The following is a 21577-nucleotide window of genomic DNA, read 5'->3' as shown; positions in this document are numbered from 1 at the left end:
TTCTGTCTCTCAAATATATAAATAAAACCTTTAAAAAATAATAAAAAGAAAAGTTGTTGAATACTTGCTCTCTCAAGGACAATGCCACATGGTTGCACGGTAAGCCAGCAACTTACATAGATACTCCCACCATGGCCTATTTCAAGCTACCACTTAACAATAGGCTTGCAAAATTCCTAAGAATTTAACCATCAGCTCTTGCTGTGTGAGCTGGCTCCCTCAGACCACTGAATCTATGCAGGTTCTTGCAGGGGTACAGCTGAGACGAGCGGCTGCTTGCTGCTGGAAACCACAACCTCCTCCCCTTCCATATAACGGCTCTCATTTTATAAGTAGACACACACCAAAAAGTAGCCAGAAAGTGCAAAGCAGTTTATTAATTGTGATGTGGTAAAGATCTCAAGAGTCACGATGTCTGTGCATATGGCCCAACAGTGCACATGCTCCTGCAAAAAAAAAAAAAAAAAAAAAAGCACCACACACAAAAAAACCCGCAGAGAAATGCAGCTGTTAATAGTCCAACAGTCCGACACGGGGGTCAGAGGAATGGAGCTGCCTCTTCTGGCAGCAAAGTTTCCAGTAGCACAATTAAACGATAGTCTTGGTCCACTCCCTATGGGTCTTCTTACGGCTCTCATTTGGAACCGTAAGGGAGTAACACAATAGAACTTTCAGATTCGGGATTTGGCCTCCAACAATTTTTTTGCACAGGGACGTACAACATTCCCTCCTGAAGCACCAGTGCACACTTTGGGAGCTGCAGAGAACTAAGACATTCTCCAAGAAGCCTGGGGTAACAGGCCCCATGGGAAACACAAAGCATTTTATAAATTCACATTTGGTAACAGAATTAAGAGCTCAATGTGCAAAACTTCTAAGGTAATGTAACCATGAGTAATGCCTTCAGCAGCCAAAGAAAAATTCTGAAAGGCTTTTCACTCCGTCTGAAGCTTTCAGAATTAAATTTCCTCTCTAGACAAGGCTGGTCTTCAGACAGCGTGCTCCGCATCCAGAGCAGCAGAAAGAAAAAGAGAAGAGCACCTGAGAAGAAGATATTAAAAGAGTAAGTTTAAAAAACAAAAACAAAAAACTTGAACTTCTTTCCATCCTTAAGGAAGACAGGTATCCAAACACTGCTTTTTACTCCTTTGGGGGAGAGAGAAAGGAAGAAAGAAAAGAAAGGAGGGACGCCTGGGGGGCTCAGTCAGTGAAGCGTCTGCCTTCGGCTCAGGTCATGATCCCAGGGTCCTGGGATCGAGTCCTGTATCAGACTCCTTGCTCAGTGGGGAGCCTGCTTCTCCCTCTCCCTCTGCCTGCCATTCCCCTTGCTTGTGCTCTCTCTGTCTCTCTCTGTGTGTCAAATAAATAAAATCTTACAAAAAACAAACAAAAAAACCCCAAAAAACAAAAAAACAAAAAAAAAAAAAGGAAAGAAAGAAAGAAAAGCTGTAAGGCTGTAAGCCAGACTCAGGAGAGAGATGAGCAAGGACACTGATAGCACCCTTATGACTGATGTGACCTTTTAAAGCCATGGAACAGACTAAGCAATCAGCTTACTCTCTTCCCGTGAAGGACACTACTGTTCCATCACTTAAGAAGAAAGGGACTTGTTCAAATCACCATCAAGGCTACAAAATAACAATGACCAAGTATCCCCAGAGCACCATCTACCTAAAGGGACAAACGTACTACCCCAGATTAATCCTCATAACATGCCCGAAAGGAAATCACAAGAAAACCCAGATAAAACCAGTTCCTCAATTCATGAAATGTGGTTTTAGCTGGGTTCCCGTAGCATCATCTCTCAGACACGAGGACCCACAAGAAGTCTGCCTCACAATTAGATCTCTATCTTCAAATGTCCTAGAGCCCAAAGTATTTACTCTCGTTGCTCAAACATGTTTTCTCCTCTGCTGAGGTGTCAGACTTCTCACTAGACTGGCCCCAGACGAGCCCAAGGAGCTCAAGACTTTGAGGCTTAACCACTGGAAATAAACAGTCAATGTGTCTTTTCCTCTCCCACTTCCTTATGTGACCAGGCGAAAAGCATAATGTCTAATTAACTAACCAGACTCTCTTCTGTATGGACTGGATTGACAAGAGAGGCCAGGCCAAACCTATGTCATATTTCTTAAAGTCTTTACCGATGACTTCCAGAACTAATAACCCAAATTTTTAAAAGTGAATCCTGGCGAAGTGATTTTTTTATATAATGTATATGCTGTAGGATGCTGTAATAATGGAGACCTCCCGAGCCACCTAGTGAAGAACCATGGACTCCCCTGTTGAAAAAAACAAAGATGGGAGGAGGGGATAACTTTTGTCTCTCATAATTGAGAAGTAAACTCTCTCGCTCTTTTACAGAGGACTACACTGTCGATCCTTCCAGACATGTCCCGCGTATTTTCTAATGGCTTACAGAAAATCCCATGTAAATTAAAATATGAAATCGGTTGCTGAAGGAAAGTGGAGGAAGTCGATATAAGGTATCAGAGAACAGAAACGAGAAGTAGAGGTTTTGTACCACCTCACTTCCTTATATCAAATATTATGCAAAAACTGTTTGTAAATACCTTAGCTCACTCATGTTTGGTGCATTTTAGAACACAAAAAAGTTCTGAAGAATGACTCAAAAGACTATTTCCTATAAACAGAGAGTCAATCATTAAAGTCAATCCAACATTTGAACTCCAGAATGGGATTTGTTAAAAAAGAGCATTTCCTCGCAAATAACTGAGAAAAGGTTCTCTACATTCCCCACTAAAAACCTTTCAAAAAGTTTTTCTTGCCTCTGATCTGGGACATCAAGAGGGAAACCACGAATCAGTCAGCTATAAGAAAGTAAAGTAAGAAACTGCACCTAGCAAGACAAAAGAAAGGGACCCCTTAGGTCACCATTCCCTTCCTTAATTATAAATTGATGATGCTTTAATACTTTAAAAACCCGGTCAAAGCAAAACATGGACTCCTGGCCCTGCCAACTCAAAGGAAATTAGGGTTCCAAGTCACGCAGACACAACTGATAGTGTCATGAAACCCAGGAGTATATGCTCTTTGCTGATTCACAGCTGAAAACGTTCATGGAGCAAATAACAAGGGACACTGATCCCCAACAAACACTTCATCTGGTAGCACATCAGGAAGCTACGAGCTCCATTTCATTTTTTTAAGCTATTTTGGCACCCACGGTGTGGCCAACATTTAGGATTCCCCTCAAATAACTGGAAGAAAATATGTAATACATTCAAGAGCACAGGGGAAACAAAAAGTGTCTTTCTATTCAAGAAGAGAACTCCTTCATTCAACTAGAGTGTAACTTATTAAAAGGGGTAGTTATAAGTTTCTTTGGAGAGTTCGTGAACAGTTTATAAATATAAAAAGAACATTTTTTCAATAAATAAATGGTTCCTGAAGTCTCTCCTGATGACTTCCAGAATCCACCATCACCGCCATCCAAGCCAGCTCCACTTCTCTGAGGCTTTAGCTGCCAGTGGAACGGGACATCTTCGGCCAGCAGGTGACTCTTCTTGTATCATGAAGACTTTCATCAATATGTCTCTTCATAGTCTGAGTCCTGGAGGGAAAGAACAGCAGTTGTGGTGTTGATATGAAGTAGAATGTGACTGTCAGAGTTTAGATGAAGACGTCGTGCTAGGACCCCTCGACAGAACTCAGCACGAGGTGACACTGACGCTGAAATGGCACGGACTCAGTGCACCTGCATTCCCATGAAGCCTCACAGGACCTCAATACATTTGCTGTCTTTTGGACTAATTTCTGCTTTGACATCCTAACAGTTCCCTTTTCCATGGTGGGTATTTTTTAAAACCTCAACACACACGAAAAGGCGCCCGTCTGCAGCAGAACATGAGAACTGTAGCTGAGCCTGGGTTTTTCGGTTTCCCTGAGTTCCAGCGCCAGCTCCACCCCTTGCTGCTGTGTGACCTTGAGTAAAGTTATTAAACATCTCTAGGCCTCAGTTTCCTTATCTGTAAAATGGGGGGGTAATAAAAAATACAGATACCTCATAGAAAGGCGACAAGAACTGAATGAGACAATGTACAGAAATCACTCCACATTGTGCCTAGCGCTGTGTAAGCACTCATTCAAGATTAGCTACGGCTACCATTATTCTTATTTTTATTATTTAAACTTGTATTCATTACTTCTAACTTCAAGTGGCCAATTAGTAACTACCTGGCACGCCACATTTCTCGGGCCCATCGTTCTCCTATTCTCCTGGATGACTGTTCCATACCTTTCCCTCTTTCCTCAAACCTCCAGCCCTTCCTCCTCACCTCGTTCTCAGCAGATGACCTTGCTTTCTCCTGACATGTGGAATACAGTGCTGAGCAGGGAACTGCCAGGAGCTCCAGTCACCATGTTTATGCACTCACCTGCATCTGGGCCCATCTGCGTGGCCTTCCTTACTCTTCTTATGGATCCCCTCTCCCTGCCTCTCTCTAAGGTCAGCATCCCCATTGGGCATCACACTCTGGAGCTACTCCCACCACCTCCCTCTCCTCCTGTAGCATCATTTTTTCCTTTTCTACTGAATGATTTCCGTTGGCATACAAATGAGCTATCATTTCTCCCATCTTAAACAGAAAGTAACTCTTGACACACATCTCCCTCCTACCTATCACCCTATTTCTCTGCATCTCTTCACAGCAAAACTCCTTGCAAGAGCTGCTGACACCCACTGTCACCAATATCTCTCTTTGCATTCTTTCTCAACCTTAGCCCCCTCGGGCTTTCTTCCCCTCTATTCTCCTGAAGCTGCTTTTGCCAAGGTCACCAATGACCTCCACATCACCAGATCAGCCAATAATCAAATCTAAGTTCTCGTTTTACTTGACCTGATTCAGGAGCAACTGACACAGTTAATCACCCTCTTTACCTTGAAACACATTCTCCACTCGGCTCCCATGATAGCAAACCCTCCTGGTTTTCTCCTACTTCACTAGACATTCTTTCTCAGCCTCCTTTACCAATTCCCCTTCCTCTTCCCAATTTATCAACCTTGGAGAGCTCCAGGGCTCTAGTCTACATCTACTCCACCTATTCTAGCGATTCCACCAGTTGCTCAAGTCAAGAACCATGGAATTATCCCTGATCCCTCTCATTCTTTCACAGATACGTGAGGACCCATCCATAAATCCTTCTGGCTTTCCCTTCAAACTATAATCAGAATACAACCACTTCCTACCACCCTGGTTCAAGCCAGTACCATCTTCTCTCATCTGCATTATTGCTAAGGTCTCCTATTTGGGCTCTCTGACTGTCATGGTCCCTTGACCATGGTACCACCTATTCTCAACACAGGAGCCAGAGTGAGCCTTTGGAAATACATAGTGTTTCTCTTCTCAAAAACCTCCAGTGCATTCCATTTCATCAGGAAAAAAAGCCCAGTTCACTCCATTCACTTATTATGTTCATAAGACATGGCACTGTCTCTCTGATATCAACAAAAGCGATTCCTCCCCTTTCTCACTTCATTCCTGCCACACTGGTCTCCTTGCTGTCCCAAGAACGTGCCAATCATGGCCCCTCCACAGAGTCGCTGCACCTACCATTTCCTCTGTCCGGAATGTTCCTCCACAACAGCTATATGGCTTCCCATCTACTTCTTTCAGGTGTTTGCTCAAATATCATTTTAGTGAGGGTGTCCCCTGTCACCCTATTTAATATCACACCCTGTATCAAGCCATCCCACCTCCTTTCCCTATTTTGTTTTTCTCTACTGCATTAAGTACCATCTGGTATACTCTTTTTTTTTTTTTTAAAGATTTTATTTATTTATTCGACAGAGATAGAGACAGCCAGCGAGAGAGGGAACACAAGCAGGGGGAGTGGGAGAGGAAGAAGCAGGCTCCCAGCGGAGGAGCCCGATGTGGGGCTCGATCCCATAACACCGGGATCACGCCCTGAGCCGAAGGCAGACGCCCAACCGCTGTGCCACCCAGGCGCCCCCCATCTGGTATACTCTATGTTTTGCTTATTTTTAAAAGATTTAGTTAGTTATTGTTTGTACCCACAATTTACAAGAAAGTGACAGTTCAGTTGTGTCTTGAAGAATGAAAGTTCTCTATGCATGGAAAAGAATGTAAGTTATTTGAGGGCAGAGATTTTTGTCAGTATTATTCACATGTGTTTCCTAAGTACCCAGAATCATATCTGGCACGTATCAGATACTCAGTAAATAAGTGCTGAATGAATTCATATCTGAAATGTGGATGACGACAATCACGAACACGACCTTATTTTGTGTTATCAGAGTGTTCAAACCCTGAAGGGTTATTGCTAGATCCTCTTCAACCTTCCCCTCATCTTAGCTCTTACACTCAAGTTTGACAGAGAGAGAGACAAAGAACACTGCAGTGAACAGTTGGGCTGTAGTCATCTGGCCAAGTGCTGAGCCTGGCAGTGAGTACAAAGAGAACTCTAGTTTAAGCCCTACAATGACAGGTATGTTTCATATTAGATCATAAGTTGCTTTTGACCTGTTTCCAACTGCACCACATCAGACAGTCTCTCCTCCTAGGACGCTGGGACAGCCACACAAGCCTACCAATCACAGCAAGAGCTTAAAAAATGGAGGGATGACAGCCTTTTTCAAATTTAAATCAACACTCAGGCCTTCCAACATGGATATTTCTTTTTTTTTTTTTCTTTTTTTTTTTAAGTAGGCTTCACGGCCAGCAGAGAGCCCAACACATGGCTTGAACTCACAACCCTGAGATCAAGACCCGAGCTGAGATTGAGAGGCAGACACTTAACCGGCTGAGCTCCCCAGGCAACCCTGTAACATGGTATTTCATGCTGATAACGCCATAAATCACCTAACAGGTTATATCACTCTAATTCCCTGGGAGAAGAACTGAGGCACAGCAGGAAAGTTCAATTCAGGATTCTGAGTCCAGCCAGCCAAAGTCTCCTAGCATGACCCTGGTGGCACAGGCTCCTCCTCTAGCAGGGTGCTGTCAGTAGGCAGAGACTCCCCTAACCCTCCCTAACCTAAGGACACCACCCTATGCCCAGGAGACAGAAAACAAAAAAATGGTTAGAATGGGTCCCCCGAGACCAAAATGCTTTGGGGGAAGACCTTGGTTCATACCTTGCTCTGGACATTATCCGCCCATCATCTGCTGCCTCTGTGGCAAAGGATCCCCTTAAGTAAACAGGAAAATGGAACACCAACAGTGAACAGAGAAATGGCATGGGCTTACCAGGCACTCGGCACAACGAACACAAAGCCTCGCTACGCAGTCATCCCCCTCCTCTTGGTCTGTGCTGGAGAAAAAGGACAAAGCAAATCTGAACAATCACTGTCCTCAGTACAGCAGAGCACGTAAGCGCACAGCTAGTGAGGTCAGACAGGTCTTGCTGTAAATTCCAGTTCTGCCACTTGCTAGAAGGGTGAGTAGGCAGGTTACTTAAGTGCTGGGATAAAAAATAACCACATGTAAACCACGTACCACAGTGTCTGACACATAGCAAGTGCCCAATAAATAGGAGCTGGTCCCAATCATTTACTTAGAAATGTACTGGGCACCAACCGCGTCTGAGCCACTGTGCTGGGCTGGGGACCAAGACATAAAGGAAACACTGCCCCTTGAAGAGCTCCCAGCCTCATGGGTGTGAGAAACCTGTTGAAACCTAACAAGCACATTATGACACAATGTAATAAAATGTTTTCATAAGCTTAAGGTCAAACTGCTAGGGCAGCAAAGAGGAGGGAGTGACCTGTTCTCCGGGGAGGACTCAGGGAGACTCCGGAGAAGGAGACATTCCAGCTGGGTCTTGGAGGATCAGGAAGAGTTTTCCAGGAAAAGAAGGGAAGGAAGGAGAGGATTCCAAGCGAGAGAAAAGCATGTGGAGGAAAAAAAAGAAAAAAGACCTGAGGGAGTGCAGCTTATTTAGAGAAGAAAATAAGCTGTGTATCTGGCATGTGGAGTGAACGAGATAAAATGTCAGGGAACAAGGGGCCTGAAGGTTGGAGCATAAGGAATCTTGGTAGATCGTGCTTAGAAATAGACATCTTAGTATTTCTACCAAGAGCTCTTTACATTTCTGGGGGGGCCACAGATTCCTATAAAGGGCACTCTCTCTCCCATGAAATAAACATACATGCACAAGTACACACATGCACACGTGCGCAGAAAAAGAACATTTCAGACCCTCCCCCGGGAAGACTTCCCTCCTAAGGCTAAGAAGCTCTGATAGAGACAATGAAGAACCAAAATGGGTTTTATGCAGACCTCTGTCACCTGTTTTTAGTAGATTTACTCCTAGGGAAAATACTGGCTCATGCCTGCTCACTGGCAACATGATGGTTCATAAATGCCTTTGATAATCCCAATCTGATTAGCCCCTCAGAGCATCTGCTGACCAAGAACACAACTTGCTTATTTAAACTGGTTTTGCTGTCCAAGACAACTCTTAAAGCCTTCCTCACTGCTTAGGCATTTTCTGTCGGGACACATCAGCTTGGTGCCGAGAAGGGAAGGGAAAAATAACTGACTCGTTGGAATTTCCTGTGAATTTTGATATCCACTCCAGAATTTTTATTTATTTATTTAGAGAGGGGGAGAAAGAGAAAGAGAGGCAGGGGAGAGGGAGAGAGAGAATGAATCTTAAGCAGACTTCACGCCCAGCACGGAGCCTGATGTGGGGCTTGATCTCACAATCCTGAGGTCATGACCTAAGCCAGTCAAGAGCTGGACGCTGAACTGACTGAGCCACACAGGCGCCCCTCCACTTCAGAATTCATATGCAGAACCACAGCACAGAACAGTCTGATTTCCAAAGCAGAGACTAGGACCCTATATTCACCCCTCCATCTCTCTCTCCAAGTTAATATCCACTACATTCACTTCCAACCTTCCTTCTCGTACTCCTCGGCAGAACTAAACTGGACCTGGGAAAAAGGAAAGGGGTGCATTCAGGGCTCTGGGGACCTGCCACAAAGCAGGGCTCTGAACAGGAAAGGGGTTAAGTGCTCGGGGCTCCAGTTGAACTTACTCATCTGAAACCTCAATAGACGACTTCTTGTAGCCAGACTTGCTCCTCTTCTTCAGCCCTGCAGACTTCCTCGCCATCCTCAGCAGCAGCAGAACCACCACCACAGCTGAGGGGAGGAAGACAAGGACGGAGAGGAGGGCCACGGAGGAGAGCATGGTGCCAAAACCTAGAGGAGGAAAGAGGGAAGCTGAGAGGGAGACACATGCAAAAGGGCCTTCTTTGACATGAGTTAGATTTTACTTTTGCTCTTGTATTCTGATTACAACAAGAATAAACTTGTTATAGAAGAGGGAGAAAGTACACAAAAGTACAAAGAACAAAAATGCACCCATCATCCCACTACATAGGACTGACACGTTGGTATCCACCCGTTCGGTGTTCTTTCTAGGAGTATGCGCGTACGGGTCTGCAGATAGGGAGGAGAGTGCCTAGTTTTAGAAGTATGGATCGTATTTTTTACGGACTATTTCTAAATTCCCCTTTCTATGTAATATATGATAAATTTTTCCCAGGTCATTAAAAATTCCCTCCGAGTGTTACTTTGTCATGGCTGCACAGGATTCTACCACACTGAGTAATTTACTGAACCAATCTTGTAATGCTGGACACTGAAGCTGTTTCCAATTCCTTGAATCTACAAGTTACATTATGATGATCATCCTTGTACATAAATCCTCGTATTTACCTGTATTTTTTGAAGATAAAATTTAAAATGGGATTCCTGGATCAAAGGGCATACGCTTTTAAGGGATCAGGTCCATACGACCAAACTGACTTCCAAAAAACTATACTAGTTTCTACTCAGCCTGCAGCATGAACATGCCTGTATCCTTGAAACCTTGAGTTATCATCTTAAAAAAAAAAGAAGACGAAGAAGAAAGAAAGAGAGGAGGAAGGGAAAGGAAGGGAGAAAGAAAGGGGGAGAAAAAGACAGACGGACAGACAGACCTTGAGAAAGACCTGGGAGATGATAAGGCATCTAAAACGAACCATAATGCAGTTCCGTATCTGTGCATCTTTGGTTCACAGCCAACTGTGGATTAGACTGACCACTCAGTAGTCACCCGAGAATAACGTAGGAAAAAAGGTCAGTCCTTAACCTACTTTCCCATGCTTCTCGATAAAAGGAAACTGCCGCCCTTTGCAACATAAAAGAAATGTGCTGCCTCCCATCATTAGAAGGGGCACCCTTTCAACACATGGGCAAGACCACGGCCTCATAACTGAGGGTATGAACAGACTGGGGAAATCAAATGACTTCTGCTTCACACAGATAACAAGCCTCCATTTACTTAGGGGTTTGCGACGCGTTCCACAAGACCTCTGGTCACCTGAAGTTAAAATAAAAAATAAATAATGGGGAAACTGTAACAACATTTGAATAACAACTTCAGTTTGCAAAATCAAGATCAAGAAATTCATCCTAATAGACAGTTCAGGATGGCAGAATGTTCCACTGACAGACTGGCTTACAAAGACAGCTAGTTGCTTGTCCCTGACCTCTCCAGTACGCAGCACGGTAGTCACAGAACCCGGCAGAAGAAGGTGGCAGTTAGCTTACCCCTTTCTGTGACTGTTAGCTCTGTCACAGGAATATTATGGTGCACATCTGGGGGATTCTTCACAGCACAGCTGAATGTCCCATTGTCCTTTAGGGTAGGGTTGCTGATGCTTATAGACGCATCCCCACTGTATACATCTCCAACCCAGGAAATTCGATCCCGAAATGTACCTGCTGTGGTTGGGTACTGGAAGGACTGATAATGAAAAATCTGAGAAAGCAACACCATAACAAACAAACAAACAAAACAGTTAATTTGCAAAATGCAATGAAAATGTAAAGCTAAGTAGGTCCAAAATAAAATACAAATGCATAATGGGTTTTCTCAGTTGGACTTTTTTTTTTATGTTTTGTTCACCTCCATCCTATAGGTTAAAAGACAAGTTAATACAACTTATCAGGAAAATGATAGACCAAAGAGTCCTAGGATCCTAACTCTCGAAGATCTAAATTCTCCTTGAAGTCTTAAAGCAGTAGTTCTCAACTGGGGGCAATGTGGGCCTCCAGGAAACATCTGGCAATATCTGGAGACACTTCTGGTTATCACAGTTGGGGAGAGTGCTACTGGCATCTAGTGGGTAGAGGTCAGGGATACTGATAAAAATCCTGCAGTGCATAGGATAGCCCCCCACAACAAAGAATTCTCCAGCTCAAAATGTCAACAGTGCCAAAGCTGAGAAGCCCTATTCTAAAGTAGCATCTATTATTTGTGTAGTCCTGTCTGGTGTGCAAGTGATTCCCACAGATTTACTCACTTGATCCGCATAACAACACTGAACGATACACGGGGCAGGTATGATTATTCCAAATTTGTAGAAAGGGAAACAAGGCCAAAAACTAAGTGAGTTATTCAAAGGCACACAGGCAGTATGTGGGCAGGGGAAACTTCGGCTTAATCTCAAACAAAAGTAGGTACAATATAACCAAGCCTCTCTTGAGTTATCTATCTTGGCAATTAATAAAAACCCCAAGCCAAATGCATGATCAGGACTCAGTGAATGTACATTGAATTAAAATGGTGCCTCTTCACATTGGTGACCGGTCACTTTGCCACCAGAAGCACCTCATTATGTCTGGTGGTAGGCAAACAATATGATCTTTCTGGTGGTAGGTAGACAATATGATCTGGTGGTAGGTAGACAATATGATCTTTCTGGTGGTAGGTAGACAATATGATCTGGTGGTAGGTAGACAATATGATCTTTCTCTCTTATGCAAGATTCAAGGCTTTCCTCTTTCTTTGTTTACTTGGTACTTCCCCATTTACAACCACTAAATTGCTCAATTCTGAAAAGCAGCTTCCCAGAGAAGATGTTGAATCACTTCTCAGTTCATTTGTTCGTGCATTCATTCAACAAATATTTATGGCACACCTACTATGTGCTAGGCGCTGTGTTAAGCAAAATGACAGAGGGAGAGCCAAACAGGCACAGGTCCTGCTCTCATGGATTTTACAGTCTAATGGAAAAAACAGATATTAAGAATTAATAACATGTGTGATGAGTGTTCCAAAGAGGGAGGTAAGGGGCACCTGCCTGGCTCAATCTGTGGAGCAGTGACTCTTGACCTCAGGGTTGTGAGGTCGAGACCCATGTTGGGTGTAGAGATTACTTAAAAATAAAATCTTTAAAAACACACCCACCCACTCAAAGGGAGGTAAAGAATGCCTACCACTGATTATCAGCATCTATATAGAAGGGTTTGAAATTCTTTCTGACAAAACAAGGCCTGCTGTGTATCTTCAAGAATAATCTAACCTGTAAGCTCCAAGTTGAACTGGTGATACCCAAATCCTTGCCAACCTCTTAGTCTGACAGAATCCTGACTGACTCGACCTGGACTGTGGCAATCAGGTAACGTGACTTTACGGGTCCACTGATTCCAACTTGCGTGAGCTTGCTTTCTGACCAGTCTCACAGAAAGCAGCAGCATACAGGAACTGCTGTTTACAATTAAGGTTTCTGAACCAAGAAGATCTCCCACTGCACGCTCTGTCCTACTTTTGGTCAAGGAAGCAGAGTCAAATAAGGCCAGCCATAGTTTTCTGACCACTGGAAATAAAGTGAACTATTTTAAATCTAAAGAAAAAGCAACCATGAATAGACTCCTAGCTGCCTTCGAGGGAAACCCCTACCTGGCTCCTAGCTATGTGGCATTCGATAATGGGTCCTAAAACAAAACTCAAAGCTTATATATTAAAATCAAAGAGAAAGTTCTCCAATAAAGGAAACAGGATAAAAGAATTAAGGATACTTTCAAAAATGTAATTTACATACAGCTATGACATTCGCATTCTTGATAGCATCTATTCTGAACTAAAGATATTGCTGGAAGCATAAAGAGAAAGGGTTTTTTACAGCATTGCAATCTTCAATTAGACATCCACAATGGGAGCTGAACCATAAATGTGTTTTATATGTGTGTATAAAGTATATTGCTTCTAATACTGCAAGACCATCTGTCACCCACACGAGGTGCCACCATCTCCTTCAAAGGGAGCCATATAAATCAATGCAGATGTTTATATACTAGGAGACGAGGCCAAGACAAATCCACAGAGTACAGATATACCAACAGATACACCCATTGAGACAACCTCATACCACAGGAAATGAGCAACTTTATGAGAAAAGATGTCTATGATGGGGACCTATAGAATTTTTCTATCCCACAGTACTGGAGGTACTCTTTTTAGTAGCTTGAATCTGAAAACAAGCAATGATAACATGCAAAAGGAAACAACAAAGGGGAAACAAATTAAACCACATCTCCTCGGAGTTTCTGACAATTTTTTTCCTATAGCTTATTTACAATATTCTCACATGGAAAAATGAAAAGCCCTACATGACCAAATGAATGCCATACAGGATAGAAGCTCATCTTCCTCTATTTATGTAGAAGCTCATGTTTGATTCTAAGATGAGAAGGCCTGAGGTATGCCTGGGACCTGGAATAAAAGGGAGTCCAGAGCTGTTGACCACTGAAGACTCAAAGACATTTCCTTAATAGGAAGCACTCACTGATTCTGTGCGACTGCTGCTGGGGGGTCGGTACGTCCAGTCTATGGTGAGTTTGTCAGTGACAGAGGAAGTCGACTTGAAGGTGCATTTCAACTTGATCTTCTCTCCCACATAACCCCGGACGTGGGCATCTGCTTTAATCTCCAAGGAAAGGACGATGTGAACACCTAATCAAAGCAAGCCCAAACATTTAAAAGGTAAGCATTTGGGTGGGATAGATAACAGATGTGAGTGAGCAATACAGAGACACTATCATTTTTCGAGCTCTCAGAGTAATAAAATAAATATCTTCTCAGGCAAGCCCGGAAGGACAAGAAGCAGGTATCTGCATGAATCAAGGGTAGTATTTTTGTCATCTTACAATATTAAATCACAGAATGGATGCTTGGGTAAAAATCTAAAACTTAATCACACCAGCATTTTTCCAAATACAGACTTGTGGTTAAATGCAGTACAAACAAGTAGGTCCGCCCACAGCAGCTAAAAGGCGATGCCGTGCAACCCCCCTGACACACTGACACCCCAGGAATTATAGCAGCTGCTGTGATCTAAGGGACTTGCCCCTGCGTACAGCCTGGCTGTAACCTGAAGCTACCACTTTCTCAACCACCAGCAAAATGAGAACAGGAAATGAGAAGAGGAAATTTTTTCAAAGAATTTTAGAAAACTGCCCCCAGGTTCTGTCTAGTCGTGTTTTATCTTTTCCTCTCTTAAAGCTGGTTAATGAATCCCGCGTCCATTAAAAGTAAATCATGGGGAGGAAAACAGAACAATTTAATGCATTCTAAAATGTAAAAATAAGATATCATTTTTAAACTCTCTAGAGATTTAACTACTGCCATAACCGGCTCATAGGCCCAACATCGGCATTCCAACTTTATTCTGACCAACCCCCTTTCAAAAAACACTGAGTAGAAATTTATCTTCCACGAGGGAGCCATTTTCTAGGAAAGTCACCAGCACTTTGTTTTTATTGCTTTCTTCTCCACTGCAACAAGCCCTGATTCTTTTGGCAGGCCAAAGGCAAACAGAGTGGGGAGGATTCAGAACAGAACAAACCCACAGTCCATCCACACACCCGCAGTCCCCCTGGTTGAGGTAGGATGCAAATCCCAGCACTATGGCTTGCTGGCTCTGTGGTCTCAGCAAGCTCCTTTACTCTTCAGTTCCTCACTCTGGTGAGAATGATAATAACAGCAGCACTTACCTTAGAAGGTCAGTGTGAGGAACAAATGAGTTAAAACGGGTGTTAACACTGGAAAGCCTGCCTACCCCAGAGTAAGTGCCCAGTGCACCTCCTCATTTCTGCCTACACTCTCTCAACCTTTCCCATCACAGACACAGTTATGAGTCATCAACACCTTTACCTCTGTCTGCTTTGAATCGTTTTCCTTGCTCCTCTCAAGACAATCTAGTCCGTTCACATTCTTCTTAAAAGAAGGAGACCAAGACTGAGCTCACAACTCTAATAAGCATCTGACCCATCCCAAAGATGAGCCTTACCTCTGTTTCTTCCACATCCACTCTGACTTTGCCATGCTAAACTTGTCGTTCCTTCCATGACTTGGCAAACGCTGTTCCTCGCCCGGAAAGCCTTCATCCCTCAGCCCCTACTCTCTCCCAAGCCCTCAGTCCCGACCCACCCTACACACCATTTAAGATCCAGCAGATAATCCACATTCTCCCGATACTATTACTTTATCCTAAAATGTAGGTACAGACAAGAGATTTGAAAGCATGGATTTAGAATTAAATAGACCTGGATTTGCATTCTAGCCCAACTACTTTCTAGCTGTGAGATTTTAATCACAGCTACCTAACTTGTTCAAGTTTCAATTTCCTTACTCAGTAAATGAGAAGAATGACAAGACCTACTTCACTGGATCACTGTAAGGATCCAATAACATTAAATAAGATAACACATAAAATGCTTAGCACAGCCTCTGAAAGAGAACCTTTCAATATATGTTAGCTGTTATTAAAATGAACACCACAAACATTCAGAAACCTTCAATAATTCCTTCTTGGGCTATAGAATAAAATCCACATAGTGACAATCTGGCCCCAAACTTCTGCCTCTCCACCCACCTACCTCCCCCCCCCCCATCCCTTTCACCATGCCCAGAATGTCCTCTGTTTCCCAAATTTACTCTGTCCTTTCATGCCACTCTCTGAATATGGCTTTGTCTGGAAGGCTCTCTTCATTTCTGCCAATCCAACCTGCCCCTACCACACCTGCTCACACACCTTCAAAACCCTGCTCCAATAGCAGCCCCGTCTGTGACGCTTTCCCTGGTGCAGTTCACTGCTCTTTCTTCACTGCCCTCCTAACAGTTAGTACATAATGCTACTCAAGCACATGTACTGTTGATTGCCCTCGATTTCCCCTTTTGCACACAAGCACCTCAAGGGCAAAAACTCCGAGGGAAGGAGGCAGACTGAGAGAAAGAGGTGGACAGGTCACCAAAAACTCTAGTATAGGAACAAAGTGTGCTCCTCAGTCACCCATCTCTCTTCCTATCCCCTTTTTACAGTATTTCCAACATTCTTAAGTCCTCTACACTCCTCTCTTTCCAGTGCACCCGTTCAGGAAAAGCTCAGCCCTAGATGACCACTCCTAGACTGTGGCGGGTGCACACTGAAGGAGAAAAATCACACAACTGCACAGACAGTTACCATAAGAAATTCGTGGATTCCATCTATCGCTGAGCCCTTAATGAGGCACAATGACCCTTTAACCAGCCTCGGTCAGCTCCTCTTTCTGATTCCTCCAACCTCTGCCATTCTCACCACCCTCTACGCAACCTCCAAATCCCTCATTCTCAGAAGAAAACGTCTCCTCTTACTTTTTCAAGAAATTTAAAGCTATACAAACTGCCCAGCCATGCACTCTCCTGTGTCTACAACCACCCCTACTTCCAATCTGAAAGGGTGTGGTACCCCTTTACCTACACAAGGCCAACCCCTTTGGTTCTGCCCTTAGATCCCTCCCCACCAAGCCCTGCTTCAGCAGAAAAACCCTCTCTACTATCTTCAAATCTCTTCCTTTCCAGAGGGACTCTATCCCCCTTCAGCCTCTAAACACAAAGAAGTCTCTCCCATCCTTAACAACAAAAAAAAAACAACAAACGTGTTACCAACTACTGCCCTCTCTTTCCTTTCTAGGCCAACTCTGTGAAAGAGCAGTGTACACCCGGCATTTCCAATTCCTCTCTTCCCATTCACTTCTGGGCCCCTGTGGTGCAATACAGACTCTACTACCATTTCTGGTAAAGAGCATCATGTCTTAAAGCTACAAAATCCAACTGATAAAACCTCCAATAGATACTCTTCTATCCTGATTTTACTGGATCTCTCTCGTGCAGTGACTCCTTGCTCTTCTCTATCCTTCTCTACCCCAAGGCTTCCATGACAGTACTCTTATCCATTCATTCATTCTTCAAACATATAGTTACTGAGGATCTGTTTTGTGCCACTGTCTGAGCCTGGAATTAAATGTGAGCAAAATAAATACACTCCCTATCTTGGGGCTTAAAATACAGCAAAAGTTCAACACATTACCCAATCATAAACACAAATGTATAATTACAAAATCTGATAAGTACTACAAAGCAAAGACAAAGAGAGTGACTATGAGAATGGCACCAGTTATGGTAGAGGAGAAGGGAGTGGTTAATGAAAGTTTCCCTGAAAAAGTTACTGTTTGAGTTGAGCTCTGAAGGAAGGGTGACAAGGTGAGGAGAGGGAGAGCATTCCAGGCAGAGAACACAGCATATGCAAAGGTCCTGTGCCAGGAAGGAGCACAGTCAGCCAAGGAACTAAAAGGAAGGGAGTATGGCTCCAACACAAAAAACATGAGAGAAAGATGTGGCTAGGAAGTAAGCAGGAAGCAGATCATGCAGAACCTCAGAGATTTGGGTCCTTATTCTTAGAGTAATGGGAAGCCACGGAAAATACTTAAATATGGGACTAAAGGAGAAGAGACATGATGAAGTTTTCATTTTTAAAAGATCACTCTAGGGAAGACACTTAGGAGGAGTCGAGTAAATACAGGGAGATTACTTAGAAGGCTACTACAATAGTCAAATGAGAAATAAAGAAAGGTTGAAGTTGGTGATAGTGGACATGAAAAAAACCAGGAAGACAATACTTACAGCAAGAGTTGGTGGTGGATTGGATGTGGGATGTTAGAGAAACAGAAGTGTCAAGGATGACTCCCAGATTTCTGACTTGGCGATATCATTCACTGACATAGGAAAGACTAGAAAAGTACCAGGGTTGGCAGGGAAGAACATGAGCTTGATTTTGGATAAATTTAATGTGCCTTTGAGATAGCCAAGAGATAATGTCCATGGATACTTGGTGTAGGGCAAAGGTCAGCAAACTATGGCCTGTGAGCCAAATCGAACCTACAATGTCTCTTTGTAAATAAAGTTTTATTAGAACACAGCCATATTTTTTCATTTATATATTGTCTATAGATGCTTTGTGCTACTCAAGCAGAACTAAGTAGTTGCAACAGAGACTCTATGGCCCACAGAGCCTAAAATATTTATTCTCTAGCCTTTTACAAAAGTTTGCCAACCCTGGTTTAGAGCAAAGAAGAAATATATGGGTTACAGTTTTAAGTCATAATATCATTAATGTCCCTCCAGCTAACTCTGCACACTGATTGTTACATACGCACATACAGACTCCACGTGTGATTTAAGTTAACCCAATCAAAGTATAAGTTTCAGAAAATTTGCTTGGAAAGTTATTTAGTGCCTCTATGCTTTGTTCATGTTCCTCTCTATGTTGGAATTTGACTCATGCCCTATCTCTAACTTCTCCAAGATTTAACTTTGGCGGCACATCCAGGAAGTCTTCCCTGTATCCTCATGGCAGATTAAGGGCACCTCTTCTGTGCTCCCACATTTCTCTCTTAGTACCAGATTCTAAAATTATCTGCTGACTTGTCTGTCTTCTCCAATAGACCCTGAGCTCATCAAAACAGAAACTAGTACATCGTGGATGTTCAGTAATATTAAACTGAACCAAACCAGCACAGTTTCCTTTTTATGAAACAAAAATCATTGCAAAATAAGCATAGAAACTACAAGTTCTGAGCAAAATTTGGTTACTGAATTATAGTAAGTACACCATTAATAAATCTACCTATCAACCAACTTCTTAATATATCTGAATTCCATATTCATGAGCATGATTTTTCTACAATTATCAATATGTAAAGTCATTTTGCTGAAATCTAAACACTGGATAAGTGGGTCTTAAATGTGTAGAGAAAAGTAAGACCCATGGATGAACTAAACTAATCTACATGTCAGGATGTTGGTTCCCCTTGGGAGAGAAAGGATGATGACTGAAAGGAAGGATAATGACTGAAGGAAGTATAAGGAAGGTTTCTGGAATACCAGTAACATTCTATATCCTGATTTAGGTGCTGGTTACCTGGATGTGTTCAGTTTCTAAAAATGCATTAAGCTGTACAATTATGGTATGTTCATTTTTCTCTATATATATTATACTGAAATTAAGTGTTTACAATCAACAGATGTAAAATAATTTGTCTACTCCACTCAAAAAATAAAGTAAGAAAAAAATTACTAATCCACTGTTACATTTATTTAGAAATTTTCACCCATGGCGTAGTGTGCTGAGGGATATTTATCTTTTCTCCTAAATAAAAAAGCATTCTTGCCAGGTCAAAATAGCCAACAATAGAAATACTCATAATAATTAGCATCTTTTTTAATTTGGGAGGAAAACAAGAAAATCACATTTAAATATATGTAATTTTATACACAGAAGGAATGAAAAAAATATGACAAAACTCCCAGTTTTGTACACCCAGTTTTTCAAAATACAAATCTGTCAACATTTGGATCATAAAAGTGCACACTTAAATGGAGATACGTATAAGAATTCTAGGCTGCCTAATCTATTGTTTCTATGTACTATGACAACTGATAAAACAGGACCATGTTTATAACTTGGAGAATTCAAAGAAGCTAATCATTTAATGGGTGCTATCTTTCAAGAGGAAAAGCAAATAAACACTGGTATGAAACCAAAGTCTATTGCCTAATATTAAAAAAAATGGATGAACCTTGAAAACACACTAAGTGAAAGAAACAAGCCACAAAGGAACATATATTGTATGACTCCATTTATGTGAAATGTGCAGAATAGGCAAGTCATAGCCATAGAAAGTAGATTGGTGTCGGCCAGGGGCTGAAGGAAGGGAGGAGTGAGGAGTGACTGTTACCGTGTATGGAGTTTTTCTTTGGGATGATGAAAATATTCTAAAATTGACTATGATGGTGATGCCACAGATCTGTGAATTTACTAAAAACCACCCAATTGTACCTTTTAAATGGGTAAGTTGTATGGCATGTGAATTCTATCTCAATAAAGCCATAATTTTTTTTTAAGACAAAAGATAAGTCAACTCGAGTACATACAGGTCATAAAATAAATTTTTAAGTTTGAATTATTTGGTCTGCTATATTTGGTGGATGCTTTTCAATGTGAAATGACATCAAGTTTAAGAAACCACCCATTATTTCTAGAATTTTTTTTTTCTCAATAGGACAATATTTGAATACGTGAGAGGGAGAGAAAGATGAAACAGGGATTATTTGAAGTGATAGGTTAGCCTAAATATTATATTGCAAAAGAATTTAGCTGAAAAACTGGACACTTGTGATGACAGAGTGCTGGGAGGGATCAGGGAGTGTGCTGGCAACATGAATATTAGTCATCAAATAAATAACTTCCTGGCCTTACCTGCTAAGATTTAGAACAACTGAAGTCTTTAGGTCAAAGGCCCCCTTCAGAAATACCCACTTAGCCACAGGGAAATGTTATGAATTTAACAATTCACTCTGTTTCTAGCTCTATTAACATATAATTTCCTGACAAGACACACACACACAAATCCATAATTGCGCCCTAAAATGAAGGTAATTAGGTTAGGCTGAAATTTGTGCAATTTGAAAACTTCAGGAAAGCAAAATTTACCCAAATTCTAAGAATACGCCATAGTGTGACTACTGTACTTACGATATTAGTTAATAGATTAAAAATTTTAAGTTGATATGCTCTTTCTTGTATTTTAAAAATGTTAAGATGCTACAGCAGTTGCTTTTTCAACAAAATGCGTCTCTACTGTAACGAAAACACAGCACATCCTTTCTGTGACTAATAAAACATTTTACTTCCAAGGCCCTGGAAATCACCTACAAAAAATAAAAGCACCAAGAGTCATGATTTTTTTTCCCAAAATTACTGAGACAAACTCCCGAACACTACAACTGCCCCTTCCTAATCAGGACATACAGCCCACAAAACAACAGCAGAGTCAACCGCTGGTAACTCATCACAAGATAGCACGGCGTGCCCACAAAGCCAGAGCGCTCCGTGGTTCTATCACGTCGTGCCATCACCAGAATACAAATCAGTCACGCAAGGTGGTCGAGCTCCCCAGGGCTCAGGAAAGCACTGACAAGCTGCCAACGTCCCTCAAGCGGCTGTTGAATACAAGAAGAGAACACGCTCCCTCACACCTTCCCACTTCCTGCACTGCCAGAAACGGTGTGGGGGCTTTCCTGAGACCCCCCCACCGGAACCGGAAAACCGACCATCTTCCCTAACCCCCCCCCCGGCCGGAAGTTGGGGGACCCAGCCGACGCTCTCACCCTGAAAGAACAAGACGCCCAGCAGTGGGAACAGAGCGCAGCCACGGCCTCCAGCCGCTCCGCTCTGCTGCATCCCGACAGCTCTCTGGATGCTTGCACACCTTGTTTACGGCTCCCGGTAACCACACAGGTGATACCGGAAGTGACGTCAGGGCGGGAGGTCGCGAGAACACTCAAAATGGCGATTCGAAGTTGCCATAGGAACGTGGCATCTTTCCAGAGCCACACCTGAACCTGCTGTGACCCGCGATTAAGTCTCGAGTAAGAATTAA

General features: G+C 42.6%; 1 protein-coding gene across 2 annotated transcripts; it reads right to left on the bottom strand.

Annotated features, from left to right (window-relative positions):
- Window positions 1-322: 322 nt before the first annotated feature.
- Window positions 323-21433, bottom strand: MPZL3 (myelin protein zero like 3). Of its 2 annotated transcripts, none has more exons than XM_045797886.2 (6): window positions 15109-21241; window positions 13606-13772; window positions 10586-10796; window positions 9025-9190; window positions 7230-7293; window positions 323-3574 (listed from the first exon to the last, which is right to left on the bottom strand). In XM_045797886.2, the coding sequence occupies exons 1-6, from the start codon at window positions 15203-15205 to the stop codon at window positions 3548-3550; spliced, it is 732 nt and encodes a 243-aa protein (XP_045653842.1). In that variant the 5' UTR covers window positions 15206-21241; the 3' UTR covers window positions 323-3547. The 2 variants fall into 2 exon arrangements, with proteins under 2 accessions (XP_045653842.1, XP_045653843.1); XM_045797887.2 differs by lacking the exon at window positions 15109-21241 and adding an exon at window positions 21306-21433 and having other exon boundaries at window positions 325-3574.
- Between the last annotated feature and the right edge of the window lie 144 nt (window positions 21434-21577).

Source organism: Ursus americanus, chromosome 16, assembly GCF_024610735.1.
Source record: "Ursus americanus isolate L20-20 chromosome 16, mUrsAme1.1.p, whole genome shotgun sequence".
Lineage (NCBI taxonomy): Eukaryota > Metazoa > Chordata > Mammalia > Carnivora > Ursidae > Ursus > Ursus americanus.
This window is presented reverse-complemented; position numbering and strand designations above follow the sequence as displayed.

Excerpts from the sequence above, each read along its gene's own strand:
- MPZL3 (XM_045797886.2), bottom strand. The coding sequence starts at position 15,205 with ATGAAGGCTTTCCGGGCGAGGAACAGCGTTTGCCAAGTCATGGAAGGA. Across the intron at positions 13,773-15,108 it reads TGGATGTGGAAGAAACAGAG|GTGTTCACATCGTCCTTTCC; the intron begins GTAAGGCTCATC and ends TGCTTTGATTAG. Across the intron at positions 7,294-9,024 it reads TCTATTGAGGTTTCAGATGA|CACAGACCAAGAGGAGGGGG; the intron begins GTAAGTTCAACT and ends CTTTTTCTCCAG.